Source organism: Urtica dioica, chromosome 4 (assembly GCF_054948205.1).
Source record: "Urtica dioica subsp. dioica isolate 48M chromosome 4, U.dioica_male_clone48M_v1_H2, whole genome shotgun sequence".
NCBI lineage: Eukaryota > Viridiplantae > Streptophyta > Magnoliopsida > Rosales > Urticaceae > Urtica > Urtica dioica.
Genome location: NC_142759.1, coordinates 20,654,702 through 20,672,336, shown reverse-complemented (window position 1 = coordinate 20,672,336; position 17,635 = coordinate 20,654,702). Strand labels below are relative to the sequence as shown.

At 34.5% G+C, this 17,635-nt stretch overlaps 3 protein-coding genes across 3 annotated transcripts; all 3 read right to left on the bottom strand.

Moving 5' to 3' along the window:
- Positions 1–6,363: 6,363 nt before the first annotated feature.
- LOC149401138 (uncharacterized) lies at positions 6,364–9,536 on the bottom strand. Its single transcript, XM_089612775.1, has 7 exons — positions 9,368–9,536; positions 8,245–8,382; positions 8,008–8,151; positions 7,737–7,891; positions 7,308–7,454; positions 7,142–7,201; positions 6,364–6,700 (listed from the first exon to the last, which is right to left on the bottom strand). The coding sequence occupies exons 3-7, from the start codon at positions 8,147–8,149 to the stop codon at positions 6,524–6,526; spliced, it is 681 nt and encodes a 226-aa protein (XP_089468901.1). The 5' UTR covers positions 8,150–8,151; positions 8,245–8,382; positions 9,368–9,536; the 3' UTR covers positions 6,364–6,523.
- Positions 9,537–10,199: 663 nt separating this feature from the next.
- Positions 10,200–10,676, bottom strand: LOC149401137 (uncharacterized). The gene has a single exon (XM_089610515.1). The coding sequence runs from the start codon at positions 10,592–10,594 to the stop codon at positions 10,400–10,402; it is 195 nt and encodes a 64-aa protein (XP_089466641.1). The 5' UTR covers positions 10,595–10,676; the 3' UTR covers positions 10,200–10,399.
- Positions 10,677–11,604: 928 nt separating this feature from the next.
- LOC149401136 (3-hydroxyacyl-CoA dehydrogenase family protein) lies at positions 11,605–14,263 on the bottom strand. The gene is made up of 4 exons (XM_089610905.1): positions 13,979–14,263; positions 12,782–13,003; positions 12,576–12,688; positions 11,605–12,103 (listed from the first exon to the last, which is right to left on the bottom strand). The coding sequence occupies exons 1-4, from the start codon at positions 14,162–14,164 to the stop codon at positions 11,734–11,736; spliced, it is 891 nt and encodes a 296-aa protein (XP_089467031.1). The 5' UTR covers positions 14,165–14,263; the 3' UTR covers positions 11,605–11,733.
- Between the last annotated feature and the right edge of the window lie 3,372 nt (positions 14,264–17,635).

The following is a 17,635-nucleotide window of genomic DNA, read 5'->3' as shown; positions in this document are numbered from 1 at the left end:
TAAGTAACTAGGCCACTTTAAACATGTGATTTTGGATCTGGTCTATGTTTGACAATTTTTAGAGATATAGCCAAATGGCTTATGTGGCAATAATTAAGGTCTGATTTGTCCTTATTTATTAAAAAATTCGTCACTTTCTCTCTCTTATTTATTTTCAATTTTTTTTTGCATCAAAACTTCAAAAATTCGTATCTTTCTCATACGAACTCGAAATTGAGTGATTTCAGATCCTACAAATTCGTGGCGTCAAGATCTTCAAAAATAGACCCATTGTGTTTGATGAAAAATTATGTTTAATACATCATAGTTACGTTTCCATTTATTTTTTTGATAATTTCAAAAATTACCGGTTATTTCCATATTTAAGTACTAACGTGATTTTTCTGCATCTATGGTATTAAACATGATTTTTCATCAAACACAATGGATCTATTTTTGAAGATCACGGCGTCACGAATCCGTAAGATTTGGAATCACTCAATTTCGAGTTCATATGAGATAGATATGGTTTTTTTGAAGTTTTTATGTAAAAAAAAGTGTAAGAAAAAAGTAGGAGAGATAAAGTGACGAATTTGTTAATAAATAAGGGTAAATCAGACCTTAATTATTGCCACATAAGTCTGTTGGCTATTTTCTTAAAAGTTGTTAAACATAGGCTAATAACAAATTTCATAGTTTCATTTTGGCTATTTCGCTACACTACCCTAATTTATATGCCTTTTATTTATTTATATATATAAGGATAGTGTGTTTGTGATAAGTATATATATACCTATATATAGTGTGCTTGTGATACGTATATATGATATATTGTATAATTATATTATATAATGTTATATATGAGGTTATTTCCTTATATATATATTTTAAATGTGTACACATGTACGCGTTTTGATACATATATATGTATGTATAGATATATACATCGAACATATAATTAGTAAAAAGTTGGTCTATTGGGAATATGTATATAATATAGGTTATTTATGTATAAATTATATAAAATTTATAGATTATATATTATATATGTTGTCTGTCGTACGTTATATATATACATATATATTAAGTGGTTTTTGGACGTATGTGTTTATATATAATAAAAGTAATAATTAATATATTAAGAGTATGAGTAAGATTAGGTTTGGACTATTAGTATTTGAGCTTTTAGGATTTAATAAAGCCATATATATACATACACTCATTTTCTTTTCATGTTTCCTCTCTGCTCTCTCTCCCCTATTCTTCTTATTCTTTGGAAATTCGTAGCTCTAGTTAGACAACTCAATCCTTGAAAAAAAATAGGTATGTATTTCTTCCATCTGGTTCGGATTCAATAAAAATCGTTTTTTAAAACGCTTACTGTGGTTTCAAAAGTTATTATTTTGCATCATTTCTTTTTGAAAAATTTAGGTTTGAATGTCTTCTATCTAAATCCTTAATCGGATAATTTTTTTTAAATAAAATACAGAATATTTTCTGATTATTCTGTAATCAGTGCACAGACCCGATTTTCTGGTCTAACGTAATTCTGATTTTCTGACATTGTAACATTTACTGTGGATTCAAAAATTATTAATTTGCATTGATTCTTTTTGGAAACGCTAGTTTTATATGTCTGCTATTTAAAAATGTAATCGAAAAATATTTGCATACTATACATATTATTTTATGATTATATTACGATTTGTGCGCAGACCAGTTTTGACACAAATTTTTAAAGTCAGAGTTTATACTTGTTTTATTTTTAAGAAATAGTTAAAGGATGTTTTTGGCCATGATGAATTTACAGAAAGTGCTTATTATGTTTTATAGTTATAAATTTTTTTACAGAAGTTTTTACAGAGTTTTAGTTTTCCCCCGAAACCCTAATAGCTAATAGTCTTTTAGTAATTTCACGTTGAAGGTGGTTTCTGAAAATTTTCAGAACCTAAATCATGTCTTGAATCATTTTCTTAGCTGATCCCGGATAGTATTTTACCCCGATTAAGTTGCGAGTCAAGTAGAGCTTCCAACTCTGCCTACGACCCAAAGAGCTTTACTCCCGATTTGTCATGGTGAGAATAATCTCACTACAACACAAATTAGTTCAAAAATATATTTGATGAGTATATTACTTATGGCATGATTTATATGTTGCTTTATATGCTTAAGTATGTGTTTTACTATTTGATGATATGTTTGTTCTTTTGTGGTTTGTGATTTGTGATTTGAGTGAATTATGATTACAATGTGATGATGCTAATTATTCGATGCTTAATATAAAGTAGTGATTTATATTTGGTAAGCTATGTGATGTTGAGTTATAGTAGATTTCAGAATGTACGTGTCTTATTTTTTTAGTCATGTTATTGTATGAACATATGTATGAAAGTCTTTATGCCACATATCATATATGTTTTTAACATAACATTCAAAGTGAAAAGATAAAGATAAACAAGGGAGTCGTACCGCCTCGAGGGGTATTAAGGAGAAGTTTCCCGGGCCGAGGCTCAAATGGGAAAATTTCTCGGGCCGATGCCCTAATATGTTTATTAGCTAGAGCGAAATGTAGGACCTTGCAATCCTATATCTTTGTCTCTAAAGTGTGCACTGAAACATGTACGACTACCCTAGGGACACCCTGAACTAAAAGATGATAGAATCAAGAAAAAAAAAGATCAAATCACCGATTAGTTTTAATACTAATAACCGGTTCATGCATTGCATTACTCTTTTTGTTTTGTGAGCTTTATATTGTTCTCGTTAAGCGTAAGCTCGTTTCTTCAAAAAAAAATATACATCTGTGTTATATGTAAATAACTTGCAAGGAACTGAGTAGGGCGGACTAGCGGCGTCGATAGCGAGATGATTGGGTTATGGTTTTGCATTTACAGAATAAGTCTTCTGCTACAAGTCTTTTAGAAATAAATTTTTAAAGTTTTTATTTTCAATTGTTTCAAAGTTATGAAGTTTCAAAGAGTTTTCTTTTTTGGTTGAGATTTAGAACATGGATTATGTCTTAGTATTCTCGCCGCTATGTTTGGTTTTAAATTTGTATTTTCAATTTTGGTTAAGTACTGCGCATGAAACGTTTGAAATGCAATCTTCATATTTCTTTTATTTTTCGTTTCTTTTTTTAAATTCTTAAAACTTAAGTTTGCTTTTATTCGATGTGAAAAAAAACTCTTCCAAGTACAGTTTAAAAAGCAAGTAGAGTAAGACGGTCCGAAATGTCGGGTCGTCACATTACCATCTCCATATAATATATTCGGGGAATTCCCCTACTACCTGTCACTCCTTTTGTGAACATTTACTTAAATAACGGTTTATATTAGATGGGTAAAATTACAAAAAAATGAAAATAATAGTTTTAAGGGCCAATATTTTCAAAACAACAGTTATTTTAAATCCTTCAAAAATAGAATTTTTTAAACGATAAATAATTATTTTTCTTATAAACGAAATTGTAAACCATACATAAAGTTAAATATATCCCAAAACAGTAAATAAATTTATAAAATAAAATTGTAAACATAAAAAGAAAAATGATACATATATATCTTGTGTTTTCACAAAATGTCTAGTTTATCTTTTGATTTAAAAAAAAAAAAAAATTCGAGTTTGTAGCATTTGTTTAATTAAAATAACGAAATTATACCATAAAATAGATAAATTTGCCACAATTTTTTTTTATTGACTTTTCCTTAATGTTAACTCTGATATTTATATGCAAACTCCATTTTATGCTTATTCATTTGTGCCTTATACCCCATATGTAATTTATTTAACAAATTATAAAAAATAACCCAGAATCCCTAATTTTGAAATCGAACTAAATCAAAATAGACTAATAAAATTCATATCCCTCAAATTGCGACTTTGATTTCTGGATTTCACGTATGAATTAGTGATTTTGATGACTTTCGAATGCCGATTTTTATCCTTTCCTCTAACGGTGTTCTCCGCGATGTTTCAGATTTCAAATATCATTGTTTTTTTATTTAAAAATAATAAAAAAATAACCCACAATCCCTTATTTTGAAATTGAACTAAATCAAAATATACTAATAAAATTCATATCCCTCAAATTGCGACTTTGATTTCTGGATTTCAGGCATGAATTAGTGATTTCTATGACTTTCGAATGTCGATTTTTATCCTTTCCTCTAACGGTGTTCTCCACGATGTTTCTGCTTTCAAATATCGTTGTGTTTTTATTTTTTATTTTAAATAAATTACATATGAAACCGGTACCGTTGAACTTACCGTTACCGTAGAGGAATACCGTCAAATACCGTATTTACCGAGTGGAATTCAGAAAAGAAATATACAAAAAAACATACAAAGTACGTAGGATAAAATTCATAAAATTAAAAATAGTGTAGAATGTTTTGTAAACGTTCGACTTGTGAATTTGAATAAAATAAACAAGATTTATTTTAAATCAAATTCTTGTTGCATGTGAGACGTCCTTAACTTTTAAATATCTTGAAAAAAAAAAGATAATATTTAAGGTCGACGAAATTTCGGAATAAGGATATTCGAGTGAACTCGATATTATTTTCCGAATAAAATTATTCGGAACATACTCGGAGATTTAAAAATCTCGAGAGTTATAATAAATTCCGAGATCCCTTAAATATATTAAGGATAACGAGAAATAATAATAATTTTCTCGGTTATTTTTCAAGATTATTTTTAATCAATTAAGGACAAGATTGTGAGATTTTATTTTAAAAGGAGTTATGTGCAACGTTTTGAAGGACGAGATTGAAAGAAAAGAGTATAAGGGGGTCGTTTTGTGAGAAACGTGTCAGTTGTGGAGTGGGCCATTTGTCCCCTGTGTGGCTTAGTGAGGGATTGCCACGTGGATCTCTTTTTCTCTCCTTCCTTCTCTCTCGGCCACCTCACCCTTTCTTCTTCTTTTCTTTTCTTCTTCTCTTCTCATTCTCTTCACCCGCACGACCTGCAGAGGATAACACAGAGAAAAAAAAAATTCGCCCCAGCCGCTCCCTCTCTTCTCCTCTCCTGCGCGAGCGCCGAGAGCCCAGCCGCGCGAGTACCGAGCGCCCCAGCCGCGCGACCACCGAGCGCCTCGAACCCGCGAGTGCCGAGACCCCGCGAGCGCCGAACTCCTCTCTCTTGTGCCGAGCGCCTCCGCTGGTTCGCGCGACCATCTGCCGCCACTGCTCCCTCAACTGGTTTCTCTGAGCCGCGCTGACCCGACGCGAGCCGCGCCGACCCGGACCGGGAAGTGGGAACCGGGTTCCTACCCGGATCCCGGTCCGGTTCCCCCGGAACCACCGGAAACTTCCGGTTTTGGTGGTTCCGGTGCCGGGGAGCTCAAAAAAGGGGGAACCGGACCGGTTCCCGTCCGGTTCGGGAGAGTGAGCATACTAGCCCAATCAATCCACCAATATTAGGAGAATAGCCAAAGTTTGAATAAATTAAGTGAATAGCCCAATTAATATTTCACTACCTAAATTACCCTCATATATAAGAGCAAAACTCAATTTTCTCAAAATCTAAACCTAAACTCGTTCTCATCTTCGTCCATTTCACGCCACCGATCCACTTCACGCCGCCGATCCATTTCACGTCGTTGCGCCGTTGTCAATCGTCGTCCATCCTCGTTGCTCCTCGTTGTTGATCCCTAACATCGCCGGCGAGATCCGCCATAGACGCCGTCAAGATCCGCCATAGACGGCGTCGATTCCGTCGAGCTCCGGCGGCGGCGATGCTCGAAAAATCGACAGCTCAGATTGACTCGAAAATCGGCGGGGGGAGAGGAATCGGCGGCAGAGAGGAAATCGGCGGCAATGGAGGGGATTGAGGAGAGGCACTTTGTAAATTCGCGAATCGGTTAATTTAATTAACCTACTGGAGTGAGTTAGGTTAATTAATTAACTGATTCGTGAAGGATTTGAAATTCACAAAAAATTTACAAAAATCATAACTTAAGTCAATTGATATTCAAAGTATTCAATTAATTAACCTGATTCCGAATTCAATCATTGAATAAATTAACTTTACTCACAAAAAAATAAGAACCTAAACTAATATTCAACCAATAAGTAAATTAATTAACCTAACTCACTCCAGTAGGTTAATTAAATTAACCTATTCGTGAATTTACCAATGACATTATGGTCTGAGCCGAAAATATGAGCTATTTACTTAATAAAATGAAACTTGGGCTATTCCCCCAATAAGAATGACAAACTTGGCTACTTACAACAAATTTCAATATATATATTGAAGTAGCATAGTCAAGTTCAAAATGGTAATGAGAATATGATTGACGCAAAGGTAATGGAACATATGTATAATCCAAAACTTGGTAGAATTGTAGGCGTAAATCTATCAGTAACAATACATCAAAAAAAAAAAAAAAAAAAAATCTATTATTAACAAAGGTTTTAGCTGGAGGAAGTTGAGCTCTTTGCGAGGTTATCGTTACAGCTATGAAATTAAGTTGTAGAAAAAAGAAAATAACCTCGCCGCAAAGGCCGACAAACAATAAAGACAGTTCATCAATGGCTAATTACATGAGACGACCAACATCGTGAGCTCGAGGGTATTTCCTTTTCAATTGTGGCCATTGGACGAAGAACTGATCAGCGATTCGTAACTTGTAAAGAATCAAGCCACTTAATGAGAGCCTATGAACTCTCGCTATGCTTTCAACATAAAATATGGACGACCATCCAACCCCTATCAACTTCACAAGAATTTAAATAAACTTAAATATAAAAATATAAAAACCCAATCAACTTGAGTAAACTGTTAATTTTATAGAAGAAAATAATTTAATTATATTCTGACCCTACAAAAACGCTGAATACAAGTTGAACAATTTTAGATTTGTAGATTATTATTGTATTTTAATGATCGTTTCAAAACAAGTTATTTTAGTTTGAAAACATATATAAATATATATATATATATATATATATATATTTAAGTTGTTTAGATGTTGAATTTCATTAATAAAAAACATTATTCTGTTTCAGGAAAGACTACATTGCTACAAAATGAATGGTCCGGAGGACACCAAAATAGTCCCCCCAAAAAATAGTTGGGATTAAAATGCCACGATTATAAAATGAAAACTAAAAAGCCTATAAAAACATTTGATGTCAAAACAAAAATCAGCACTAACCTTAAAGAAGAAGGCAATTACACAAAGTGGAACACAAGTCCCAGGACCATTACAAAGAACCTGAGATTACCAAATTCGCGAAAAGGCCAGTTAGACAAATAAAGGAAGAATTTATTTTCTAAGGATTAAAAGAAGAAATGGGGATAGATCATAGAAAGAATAATACCACTTCTGGTCTAATTCTGATCATTAGCCATAATCCATGAGCAATTGCGACTAAAGTTGTCCAAACAGAGGTTATGTATGATTGACCGACTTCTCTGCTACGATAGATCTGCGTGAACTGTAAAGACTCTGCCATATTATCTCCTCCCTACGTTGAACGAGAATATAACACAATTAAATCACAAAAAAAAAAAAAAAAAAAAAAAGATAATCACCCTACCCTATGAAGTCATAATTTTTTCAAGAAAAATAAAATGAAAACAGATTTCATGTAACAGTAATGGCACTTCCAAAACAGCCAATCAGGCTCTCGAATTGAAGCAGCTTTCTCCCCAAATGGAAAACACTAAATATATTTCATTTGAAACTAAAATGTTTAAACACAAATACGCCATCGAAAATCAAAGAGTTCGAAATTTCCAGAATCTACCTCGTCGAACGAAGGATTCTCGAACACGCGAGCTTTTTGCAGACTCATATGGTCAGTGGCGGCGGCAATATAGAATCTGGGGGCGAATCGGTCTTTCTGCAGTACAGACAATAAGTTCAGCATCTCCGCAGTGTGACCCCCAGAAAGTGTAAGTAACCAAACCCATTTTTATATAATCAGACAGAAAATGATTTTTTTTACCAAGAAAAAAAAATTTTGACACACAAAAATAGATTTTTAAGGGGGAAAAAAAAAGATTGTAAGAGTTGAGCTATACCTTTTAGTGGTCTTGAAGCTTTTCCTCTGGCTTTTAGTGGCTTCCCCGTCCTCCATATAACATATACGAAACGAATCGAAATTATAACAACACCGATTGTGATCGCAGTCACACTAATTGCTAGGCTCAAGGACATGGCTGCAAAACATCACGACAATCCAGTCAATTACGATATTCATCTTAAAGCTTCAAACTTTGAAGACCAGTGAGAAACAAAATAACAAACATTACCTTTTAATATTGGTTTATCACGAATCAAAATCCCTTTTGAAAAGGGATACACAAACCTCTATTTCCAACTGTTTATGCAACTAGTATACACGTCATATATGTATCGCAGGAGTTGTGATTGGTAGACGAACAAAATCACTGCAGAATTAACAAAATACAGACTTAAATCTCAGATGTCCAAATTGATTTCTAAAGCTCGAGTTCGTAATGGTCGACGACCACACACAATAAAGTTTGTTGAAAACTTTAAAATTACAACACAAACAACTAAATTGGAGCTATACGTAATAGGCTTACGAATTCAATGAAGAAGAGCCTCGCTCCAACTGTGATGGCTATTCTTGTAATTTAATTGAGAGGTAAAAAAAAAACTAGATCAACATATCTATCATTCTTATGGGTCACATTATCTCGAGTTCTCGAATTTGAACGCAGATCAACAGATATGAATTACCAGTCTTATCAATTGTAATGAAAACAATCTGATGTTTGATTATTTAAAAATCCACGTTCTTAAGAAATCAAATTACTAAACTAACATTCCGATTCGCATTTTGTTCAGCGTCACTTTCGACAGTTCATAGACAAGCCAGGAACAACTTGAATAACATAATCGTGATTGAATGTGAAAAAGCCCTTGGTGATGCTAACTTGCTTAGACCAACAAGTACCAAATTGTTTAAAGGTCTATTAAGGATAGTCTCACATCGACTGGGTATTACGATCCTGGGCTCTTTATAAGGCTCGTGGATTACTCCTCTAATTACCTTTAAGAAGGTCAGTTTCGTAAAATCAAAGCAAATAAAACGGAAGAGCAAATTTTGAAACACCTAATGTGCATTTGAGATTACACATTCGTTACTGGGATCAAAACCAGCATTCAAAAACTGAATGTAATAAAGAGTAATGACAGTAACAGAAAATGCGATAAAAACGGCAACACAAAATAGCAGGATCAACAGTATTAACAGCAACATCACAAATTGAAATAGCTAAACTTGGAAAAGAAAAAAAGAAACGATTAGGTAAACCTAGAAGGTTGCCAACAGCAAAATCAATAAATTATCAATCGAAAATCGCGAAAAATGAGTTTTGAAAGAAAATTGGCACAGAGAAATTGGACCTTGGGGCAGAGAATTTGAATAGAATCGGAGACGCTCGAAGTAGAGAAATTGGAGAAGCTCCGAATTCTCCTGATACAGACTTACAGAGTACGATTTTGTTCACGGAGACGAGAAATAAATTATTGATAAGAGATAGTGGTCAAGTGAAAGCTTTACCCAAAAAAAAAAAAAAAACCCGGTTATAAGGTAATCCCTTAATTACATCCATGAGAATCTTTTGATCATGCCAAATAAACTAATAAAAAAATTCTCGTACCATATTTTCTTTTAACTAATTTCTTGGTATATATCAGATATCCTTGATTAGAACCTTGGACTTGGACTACAGATTTTACCCTTTTTATGTTTTTTTTTTAATTCCTTTTCATGGTTAAAGAACCAAGTAAGATATATTCACTGTAAAGTTGCTTCTTCTTCAATTCTTAGAATGCAAAAAAAAAAAAAAAAAAAAAAAAAATAGTTTCATTAAATTATTGAGCTTAAAATATGTTAGTATTTTTCTTATGCCTGACTTGAAACAAAATTGAAAATCAGAAAAAATTTGTAAGAAAAGGAATTTCGGCATGAATCTATGTGATCCTGACATCTAATTGTTTCTACACTTATTAATTCAACATTGTATCTATGCGTACGTAATAACTAATATTATATCTGTACGTAAGAGTGTGAGGTGTGAGCCTGTGACAATAACAGCAATAATCAACCAAACTAAATAACTAATTAACTCAAGACTTCCAATTGCTTATTTATACATCAAAATCGAAATGTGGCATCGAAACAGCAATAATCAAACAAAGGTACAGATCTATAAAACTACTAGGCTTACAAAACTAGTTAACGGAAAAGCTTCATTATTACACAAACGATTACCATCGACTGCGATTTTCGGAGTCAATAACACATTTTAAGTTCTTAGAACAGCTCATCAAATTTCATTAGAGCATAAAATAAAATAGGAAATTTGCTGCATTACAATTTTTTTTTTCTCTCTCCCTCGTATGATTAAAGAGTGGTGAAAAAAATATGCATTTTCATTGCTCTTTCTTCTCTTCCTTCTTTTCTTCTTTCTTCTCTTCCTTTTTCTCTTCTTTCTTCTCATCCTTCTTGACCTCTTTCTTCTCATCTTTCTTGACTTCTTTCTTCTCTTCTTTGGCCTTTGGCTTGCCTTGCTTTGGCTTCATGAAGCAAAAACATGAGCAACATGGACACTGAAATAAGAACTTCATCTCTCTTTTTCTCTTCTTGCTCTCTCCCAAAGAATATACACCCAAAACTCGCCTCGGCACTTTCTATCTTCCTTTATATTGCTTGCACATTTTTTTTTTATAAATATGAAATATGAAATAAATACCTAGGTGAATTTACATATATGCCCTTTGGATTCCAATTCAATCACTTTCAATGCCTCATCATGCCAGCTTTTGGTGGGGGCTCTTTGTAATCACTATGACGAAGAAATACTCACTACCCTTTTTATTTCGCCAATTAGTACTGTTGAAAGTAAACTATGCATAAAAAGATGGGGTCTTTTTGATTTTCTTGTCTCACACAAAAGATTCCAAATCGCCACCAATAATAGAGCCACTCTAAATCTTTTTCACTAATTTACCAAACATGAGACAATAGAAATACATCATCATGAATGGTTTGTTTTGTAAGAGGATTAAGCTCACTCATTGCCTCTAGAATTAATAAATATTTCATGATGTCATTTTCTCATTGAAATGCTGAATACATGGTGGACTATTTTCAATTTCAAGAAATAAGGGTACATGCCATGTGATTTAGGATAATAAATTTATATAAAAGCTACTTTATTGGCATTATTTTCAAGCAACTAGGTTAAATGAACTTGGAATATTTGTGTCCTATAAGAGAAGGGAAAAATAATCCCAACATATCCGGTTCTTGTAAATTGGATTCACATGTCACACTGAAGATTCATAGAAGAAATTGAAAGGAAGAGGCTATAAAGAGATTATGCTTAACCCTACTACATTCCACTAAGTGTTAAGAGATTAAAATAATAAGTTTAATTTATTTTGTGAACGTTTTTAACCGGCCAAAATTACCTTAGGATAATTTAAACGGAACTATTTAAAATTCGATAAAAAGGGTCCTCCGCCGAAGCTTATCGGTTAAACATTTAATCTTTAGCTTAAAATTTTCGGGCCAGATTAACAGAGTTAACCTTTTAAGCCCCTTTGACTCCCATACACACTACTGCACTTGAAGATACAAAAGCACAAATTTACAAAGATGTTATAGTAGTTGATATACAAGCGATCGTTCAAATGCTATAGAAACCTATTATCCTTGGATATAGGAACATAATTTACAGATGATCTTAACAAGGCATGTGAGCTCAGAGTCTAGAAGATGATGGTTTTACCAATTTGGCGGCCGCGTAATCATAAACACCAATGCCTCGTTTTCTGCCGAGGCGACCGGCGTCGACGAGCTGGACAAGAAGCGGGCACGGAGCGTATCGAGTGTCTCCGAGGCCCGAGTGAAGAACTTTCATGATGGACAAGCACACATCGAGACCGATAAAGTCCGCCAGCTCCAAAGGGCCCATCGGATGGTTCGTCCCGAGTTTCATTCCGGTGTCGATGTCCTCTTTTGAAGCCACGCCCGTGTAGAGCGTGAAAAACGCTTCGTTTATCATCGGCATCAGAATCCTGTTCACGATGAATCCAGGGAAGTCCCGAGAGCATATCACCGTCTTGCCAAACCTTTATTAGATTAAAAAAAAAAAAAAACAAGGAAATGGAACCGAGTCAAATAAATCAGTATGGATTTATTTTAGACTTACTAGGCAAATAGTCCCTAAAGTATTATCCAACTGGTTTTTGGTTTCTAAACGAACTTTTTAAATTTTCGGACTAGGCAAGTTTTCGGTTTTTAAATTTTTGGACTTATAACCAGATTGAATTGGTCCAAAAACCGAAATTCGGTTCTCCAAATTTTCGGTTAACCAAATCATGAAAACCATTATCAAGTTTGAAAAGCAGTTAGACCCAAGGAATCTTTAATATATTTATAAACCTAAAACATTTATTAATTTTATAAGAGAAATTAAACAAATTATATTATGGCCCCAAGAACACTAAACAAAATTTAAAACACTTTTGGACTTTAGAGTAAAAATTAATGCTTATTGATTTTTTTTTATTGCGATAAGTTTAAGGTGTGCGAGTAAATCACCGCTCCGCTAAAGACTTTGTGATGTCAAAGGTCTCGTCCGATGTATCTGCACCGCGAACAATCTCGACTAGCTTCATAATCGGAGGAGGGTTCATGAAATGCATGCCAATCACCTTGGGACGGAGAAACAGATAAGATATCAACGGTGAATTAATGATATTAGTAGATGAAACAAAAAGACGATTAGAAGAGTATAAATACAAAACCTGGCTTGGTCTCGTAGTTGCCGAAGCTAGACGAGTTATGGATATTGAGCTTGTGTTAGAGGCCAAAATGGCAGAGCATTTCGTGATTTTATCAAGCTCTGTGAACAGCTTCTTCTTGACATCCTCAGATTCTACGATAGCTTCGACGACAAGATCTGCCGAACGAAGGTCCGTCAAGTTTGATGTGCATCGTAAGCGCTTCAAAGCCTCCGAACCAACATCCTGTTGATTGGAATTATATATATTCTGACAATCTGAACTTTGTAATACGTTAAAGACTCCACATTTAATCAGATGAAACCACATAGCAGTGAAATCAGTAGTCGAGCAACATGGAATAGAAACTATCCTAATTTCTGCTAAAAGTACGACCTTTATCGGAACAATACAAAAATCGAGCATCAAACTTCAAAACAGATTAGGATGAAACCACTAATAGCTTTGAACTCGGTAATTGACCAGAAAACAGCTCTTCTACATAGATTTTGTAACGCAATGGCAAAACTACCCTAAATTCTCTTAAAGATACAAACTTTATAGGCGTACAATACAAAAATCGAGCATCAAATTTTAAAACAGATTCGGTATTCATTGCGGAAACTCCTCTAAAAAACTCGTTAATTGACCAGATCTCAATTCTTCTTAGATCAATTTTGTACCGCATTGACGAAACTATCCTATATTAAAGATATGAACTTTATCGGCGCACAAAAAAAAAAAAATCAAGCATCAAACTTCAAAACAGATTAGGTATTCATTTCACGGTGTCCACTTCACGGAGTCTTTTACATGGAAATCACTTATTTTCTACAACTGATAATTATAGAATTAACAAGTTCAACAACTATAGGTATAAGTATAAGCAGTTAAGTTGACTGAAGATATCCCCATTATTTCTAATTCTAATCAATTGTCCTTGAAAACAACTCTTTATTTAAATGAAGCTGTATAATGCTCTCAATTACTACAGATTTCAGTACATTAAAAAGAACAACGACCACATTTTTGTGTATCAGCGAATTAAAGCCAAAGATAAGACTGAAAGATCTGAACCCATGGTCCATACTTTCCTACAAAATTTATTAGTGCCCAAATTACAAATTTTAAAGATACCCACAATATATATATATATATATATATATAAAGAGTGAGAGAGGGGGAGAGAGATAGAGAGAGAGAGAGAGAAAGATTAACAACCTTGGTGAATTGTCCTTTGGAGACTAAGCGATCAAGGGAATTGGAAATCGATTGGGTGGCTTTGGAGAGAGCATTAGGGTCTGAATCCACAAGCCAAACTTCGCAGCCGTATACGGCGGCGAGTTGGGCGATTCCAGAGCCCATTTGGCCACCGCCCACAACTCCGACGACCTTCATCTTCTCCATCGTTAACCTTTCCGACAGACTCTCTCCGTGGAATCGAGTTTTACGTTTTTAGCAAGAACTCCGATTTTTACATATTATTTTCCTTTAATTTCTTCGGATTTACCGATTTACCCTTTTGAATTTATATCATTTTATAAGGGTGGGGATTCGGACAAAACTAGTAAATAAAGGTCAATGGATTTTTTTGGACTTTTCTTTTAAAGGTCAGCAAATAGCAAATAGAACCTCTAAATTAAATTTGATTTATGTAATTATCATTATACTCTTATTTATGACTGTACATCGGGTTGGGTTATTCGGGTTTGTATATTTTATGAACCCGACCCAAAATCTTCGGTTTGTCATTTTTATAACCCAACCCAAACCATTTATGGTATTGAAACCAAACCAACTCGAACCGATATTAATCAGGTTGGTTTGGTTTGATTTATTTGGGGTGATTTAAGTCAGGTTGTTCGGGTTAATTTGTTACAACAAAGGTACAAAATAGAATCGTTGAATCAAATTCATACAAAAAAAAAACCATGCAAATAAATTATGTCCCATCTCAAATTTAACAATCCATAAAAATCTAGACGTCGTGAAAAATCTGTAAAGTAATAAAAAAAATGAGTTGTTGAAACTAATATAAATAAGTCTTTATGATCATATTGAGTCTACTTATATTATCTATTTGTCAACTGTCGTGAGCATAAAGATACACCTACAAAATAATTAATTAATTTTAAAATGCATTTATATTCTTATTTTAAAACCATAAAGCATATGGTGTATTTTTTTTTATTTTACCTTGATAACATTTTTCATTTTTTTAGAGAATTTTTTTTGTTATTTTAACGGGATCAGGTTGGTTTGGTTCAACCCAATCTCATGACGATCAAAAACCAAACTAACCCGAAACACTTGCGGGTTGGGTTGGTTTCAACCCAAAATTTTTCAGGTTATAATGGGGCGGGTTAGAAAAGAGTACGGTTTGATTTGGGTGATCGGGTTGTTTGGTTTGTCGATTCTCATGAACACCCCTACTCTTATTTATTTTCTAATTATTTTTTGTAAAAAAAAAAAACTAAAAAAACCTTACATACTCTCCCTCCTTCTTTCTCTTTCTTCGTTTATCGGTCTCATCTCCCTCTATTGATTCCTTCCCATACTCGTCTCTCTCTCTCTCTCTCTCTCTCTCTCTCTCTCTCTCTCTCTCTCTTTCTATGCCGCCGTCCGTCTTTCTCCAACTTCACGGTCGTCCCTCATTTCTCTCTAACTTCGCGGCCGTCCCTCGTCTCACTTTCACGGCCACACAATTTTTTTCGCTGCCGTCTCCCTCTGTCGTGATCCCCATCACCTATTCCGACACAGCAAGCTCCCACATCGATACCCTTTTCGCTCTTTATTCCGGTAAATTGTTCAAACACTTTGTCTGTTTTTGATTAGTTGAATATGTATTTAGTCATTTCTTTACGGTGTGTGTGACCAACATTGTCACGAAAGCTTCACTCTGACCCCATATTTCATGACAATGTTGGCAAGAGTCACCTTTTTCGAGACTACTATCTTGACATAAAATTTGTGACCATATGATCACGAAACTAAATTATGCAATGACAACATAGTCACGAAACTAAATTTATGCAGTGACAACATAGTCACGAATCTAAATTATGCACTGACAACATAGTCACAAAACCACCGAATATAATGACAACAGTGTCACGAAACCAAGGAATTCCATGACAACACTGTCACGATAAAAAGGACTTTAGTTACAATACAGTTGCGATAAATTGAATTCTTGACAATAATTCTACTATACGTTGGTACAAATTTTTATATGTTTATTTATTTCCATTATTTGCAGTTATGAAAGACATTCATCCATTCGTCAAGCATAGCGGTAGATGGGTGAAACATGAACGATACGATGCTGATCCTGGTCGTGTAGTGGGAATCTTAATACCAACAAATGCAATGTACGATGAGTTCATGCAGTTGTTGTATGCCACGCTCAATCGTTCACCTAAAAATCAAGTCTTTCGTGTTTCTTCTGAGACCAAAAGATCGGTACCCCCTAATAAGTATTGACTCCGACCTAAGTTTGAAATGTTACTTGCATCTTTGGAAGGAGAAACCGGACAAATCCAAACTTAGTTTGGTAGCAGAGATTGAGCCATTGAAGCCAGAGCCCCCCCGTTAATTCAATCGGATGAATATACACTCGATGTAATTGAATTGGATCAATATCATGAGCATCATATGGGGAATAATCCCCCCCCCCCCGCGCGTTTCGGACTTTGCATGCGTTGGTTCAACTCTGAACACTGGTCAATCAGCACAACCGGACATGCCGTCTCCTATCTCAGAGGCTAGTTCTCCTAAGATTCCTGACCCAAATCAGAGTCCTTCAAGCACACCATGACTGACTCATCCGCGCTCAGGCACTCCAAAGTTGTGCTATATGCCTTGCTCTGAAACGAGATGGACGAGTCAATGACCTACGCCTTCCACAGATAACCAGAATAAGTATTTTGACCTTGATGTGTTGGATATTCATTCTTCGATGAGAATAGTTAAAAGATGATTGTATGCCAACAAAGCAACTTTGAAGAAACATTTATGCATGTTAGCAATCACCAAACATTTTATGTTCAAGATGAAGACTACTAACAAACGGTATATCCATGTTGTTTGTCGATATGACTCATGCGCGTGGTCTGTTCGTGGAGTCAAAATGACTACATATGAGATCTTTGAAGTGAGAAGGTAATTTATTACTCGTTTTTATATATTTTTCACTAAATTATTAACTTTTTATATGTAGTGACAATGTCGTGACAATGGTTGCTAGAAAAGGTATCTGTCTGCGATGACCATATCGTCACGAAATCCAAGAATTTCATGATAGAATTAGTCACGAAAGACAACTTTTGTATCGCAGAAATTAACATTGAAAGTACATTCTTGCATATATGATTCTGAGCACATGTATGCAACATAATTCAGACAATGAGAACATCATCATGCTACGTCCACATTCGTAGGCGAGACTATAAAACACAGATACATAGATCCCTCATGTTCACCATGCAAAACCAAAACATCATGTCCTACGTGCAACAAGATTTTGGAGTGTACACGTCCTACAAAAAAGCATGGAGGTCAAGACAGGCGGCACTATCATCATTGTTTGGCACCGAGGATGCATCGTATAAATCTCTGCCTAAATTCATGTACATGATGTCGACTAAAAATCCATGTTCGTCATTCAACCTTGTCACAACTCCTCGATCCCACCATTTCAAATACTTCTTCATGTCGCTTACTGCTTGGAAAATGGGGTGTAAGTATTTGCGGCCCATAGTTATCATTGACAACACATTTTTAAAGAGTTACTATAAAGGCACATTGTTTTCAGCCTGTGGTATGGATGCGAATGAACAAGTTTACCCCCTCGCATCCGGTGCTGGTGATTCAGAATCT

Bases quoted from the DNA above. Each gene is read 5' to 3' on its own strand.
- LOC149401138 (XM_089612775.1), bottom strand. From the start codon at position 8,149: ATGTCCTTGAGCCTAGCAATTAGTGTGACTGCGATCACAATCGGTGTT. The intron at 7,892-8,007 runs CTCAACTCTTAC...AATGGGTTTGGT, and splicing joins AAGACCACTAAAAGGTATAG to TACTTACACTTTCTGGGGGT. The intron at 7,455-7,736 runs GTAGATTCTGGA...CGTTCAACGTAG, and splicing joins AGAATCCTTCGTTCGACGAG to GGAGGAGATAATATGGCAGA.
- LOC149401137 (XM_089610515.1), bottom strand. From the start codon at position 10,594: ATGAAGTTCTTATTTCAGTGTCCATGTTGCTCATGTTTTTGCTTCATG.
- LOC149401136 (XM_089610905.1), bottom strand. From the start codon at position 14,164: ATGGAGAAGATGAAGGTCGTCGGAGTTGTGGGCGGTGGCCAAATGGGC. The intron at 12,689-12,781 runs GTTTTGTATTTA...CTCCGTCCCAAG, and splicing joins CAACTACGAGACCAAGCCAG to GTGATTGGCATGCATTTCAT. The intron at 12,104-12,575 runs GTGATTTACTCG...AATCTAATAAAG, and splicing joins ACAAAGTCTTTAGCGGAGCG to GTTTGGCAAGACGGTGATAT.